The following is a 2901-nucleotide window of genomic DNA, read 5'->3' as shown; positions in this document are numbered from 1 at the left end:
TCAAGGCTATGGTTTTTCCAGCGGTCACGTATGGATGTGAGAGTTGGACTGTGAAGAAAGCTGAGCGCCAAAGAATTGATGCTTTGAACTGTGGTGTTGAAGAAGACTCTTGCGAGTCCCTTGGACTGGAAGGAGATCCAACCAGTTCATCCTAAAGGAGATCAGTCCTGGGTGTTCATTGGAAGGACTGATGTTGAAGCTGAAACTCCAATACTTTGGCCACCTGATGCAAAGAGCTGACTGATTTGAAAAGACCCTGATGCTGGGAAAGATTGAGGACAGGAGGAAAAGGGGATGACAGAGGATGAGATGGTTGGATGGCATCACTGACTCAATGGACATGGTTTTGGGTAGACTTCAGGAGTTGGTGATGGACAGGGAGGCCTGGCATGCTGCAGTTTATGGGGTGGCAAAGAGTCAGACATGACTGAGCGACTGAACTGAACTGACTTCGAAGTAAGGTAAAATGAGGGTCCAAAATGACAAACTAGAGAGAAGGAACTTGAAAGAAACAAGATGAAAGTGAAGATCACAGAAATGAGAAACAGGTAAGGGGAGGGTAGAAATGGTAGAGGAAAAAATAATCTTATTCACTGACATTCTCATTTCTATGATAAAAGTCATACCCTAAAGTATGAATTACTAAAAACAAAGCCAATGTGATTCAGAAATAAGTCTTTTCTTTAACAATCCCTTTGGACATATATCAGTGTTAAAGTGTTTTTTATACTCCTTCCTTCATCATTTTCAGGTGGAAATACTTTTCATAAAGGGAGGGGGAACCTAAGGTTACTCCAGTCCAAGGATCAATAAGGAATGTTTGGGGGAGAATAAGACAAAGTAGCACTATACAAGGAAAGCAAAAGACAGAGTTGAAAACCCCAGGAGATGTATACTAAAGAATAAATGCAAAAAAAGAAAATCATTCTCTTCCCTCCAGTTAGACTTAACTCAAACTTTAAAAACCCAAAAAACCCAACCCCCAAAAGCCCAAAGAAGTCAATCTTTGCTTCTATTTGTATGATGTACTGCTCCCATAGGATATCCATGGTGAAGCATGGACGTATTCAAAAAATTTTTAAATGTACTGGAGTATGTTCTGAGCTCTGTAGATGCCTTCATCTTTTAAGTGACAATGACATACTATACAGCTTTTCTGGAAGCAGTATTCAATTTACCTCTTCCTGATCCAGCATTTGTGTCTTCAGTTTTTCTACCAATTGGCTCTGTTGATTAATTTCTTCATCCTAGAATTTTCAGTTACAAGTTAACAAAATAGCTCACAACCTGGTTCTGTTTCCTAACACAAACTGTAAGATTACTACCCACTCCCCAGTATTTCAAAGTTGTTTTCTCCAAATTCGACATAGCTTATTCTAACCTCTTATCTTAGAAAGATGTTGAAACAAATGGAGCATCTTTCAATTATCAATAACTGTAACATCCTTATCATGCAATAAGAAAAAAGGCTTATGTTTATGAAAGTTATTCACAAAATACTTTACATGCTAAAACAAACATGTTTAAAGCTATTACTGAAAATAATGCCATGTAGCCACTTCAAACCTACCTACCATCCCTGTTTAAAATACATTAAAAATATCACCTACTAAGAAAAAAATCAAAGACAACACCAGAACAATTTTTTCTAGTCTCTTTACTGTTGTTTTTCCCATCCTTTTTATTTGGTTCATAATTGTGCTATTTTTCATACTACTGATATCATCAAAGTACAAAGTAGAACATAGTATTTCCATTTGATTCTATTCCCTCAGTCTAACCTCTTGCATCATTTTTATCATTAGCACCACAGACAGCTGATTCTAAAAGGTCATTTCATTAAGACTCTCCAAGGATCCACGTCAAATTTCCTTTTGCAAGTTCTTTTAGCTTAAAGAGAAGGGGAAGAAAGGTATGCCTTATACATTGTTTCTGCACAGAAACAGAAATTGTCATTTTATATTTTCTGTTAATACAATGATCTTGAAAAAGTTAACAGAAACCTAGGAATATGTACATAGGTCATGAGGACCCATTAATACTGAAATTAGAAAATAAAAACAAGTCAATAATGTTCTAAAACAAAACAGAACACAAATAATACTTACCTTGTCATCAAGTTGTTTGTACAGTTTAGCAATTTCTTCTTCACACTTTCTTCTTTCAGCATCAGTAAAGTTTCCAGTAACTCCAATTGTGGCTGCTGGTTTATCATTGGTAATAGTAATATCCTTATCCACTGCAAAAGCTTCCAAGTTCGCTTTCTCTTTGTCAAACTGTTCATCAATAGGCACTGTCTCTCCTAAAATAAGACAACAGAATGGTTAACAAAACTCACCTGTCTAAAATTAATTTTAATTTTATTCAATTTCAGCAGCTCTTATCAACTTAATCTGCTCAGTTCCTGAGATCTGAAAAGTTGGAATTATCTTTGACTGTCCCCTTTATCTTCTAAAGCCAGTCATCTAATCTTGTATTTTTAATTGATTTCATCCTAAACATCTTGCCATCTTGAGACTTCAATAGTCAGCTAGCTGGCCTTTATGCCTCTATTTATAATTCCAGGTAAAATCAGAATTTAAAGTAAAAGATTTTATTCCTTTTTATTTGATGATCCCTAATATGTTTTTATTTTCATTTATATCAGAGTCTCAAATTTATAAAATAGCTCTGAATCTCTATTCCACAAACTCTAAACAACAAATTCATAAGGTATTAATTACCATTACGCCATCGGTTGAGTTCATTTTCAAGCCACTGAATGGTGTTCCGGAGGGTCTTATTTTTTTCTTTCTCTCTTTCATACTTCTTTTTCCACTGTTCTGCAGTTAACTCTACATTGACACAAACTGTGTTCTTAATTGTTTTGGCCCTAAGACAAGTAGTTGGGGGGAGAGGGGA

At 35.7% G+C, this 2901-nt stretch overlaps 1 protein-coding gene across 2 annotated transcripts in view; it reads right to left on the bottom strand.

The window, feature by feature from the left end:
- KIF5B (kinesin family member 5B) overlaps positions 1-2901 on the bottom strand; it is a 48734-nt gene that overhangs the window by 25401 nt on the left and 20432 nt on the right. For both annotated transcript variants that reach the window (XM_010860002.1, XM_010860001.1), the window contains exons 11-13: positions 2724-2872; positions 2109-2302; positions 1179-1247 (exon numbers count right to left, since the gene is read on the bottom strand). In XM_010860002.1, the coding sequence (XP_010858304.1) occupies positions 1179-1247; positions 2109-2302; positions 2724-2872 (412 nt within the window). The remainder of the gene's footprint in view (positions 1-1178; positions 1248-2108; positions 2303-2723; positions 2873-2901) is intronic.

The sequence above is a fragment of the Bison bison genome, unplaced genomic scaffold (genome assembly GCF_000754665.1).
Source record: "Bison bison bison isolate TAMUID 2011002044 unplaced genomic scaffold, Bison_UMD1.0 scf7180017864461, whole genome shotgun sequence".
Classification (NCBI taxonomy): domain Eukaryota; kingdom Metazoa; phylum Chordata; class Mammalia; order Artiodactyla; family Bovidae; genus Bison; species Bison bison.
The sequence above is the reverse complement of the archived record's forward strand: the minus strand, read 5'-3'. Positions and strand labels throughout refer to the sequence as shown.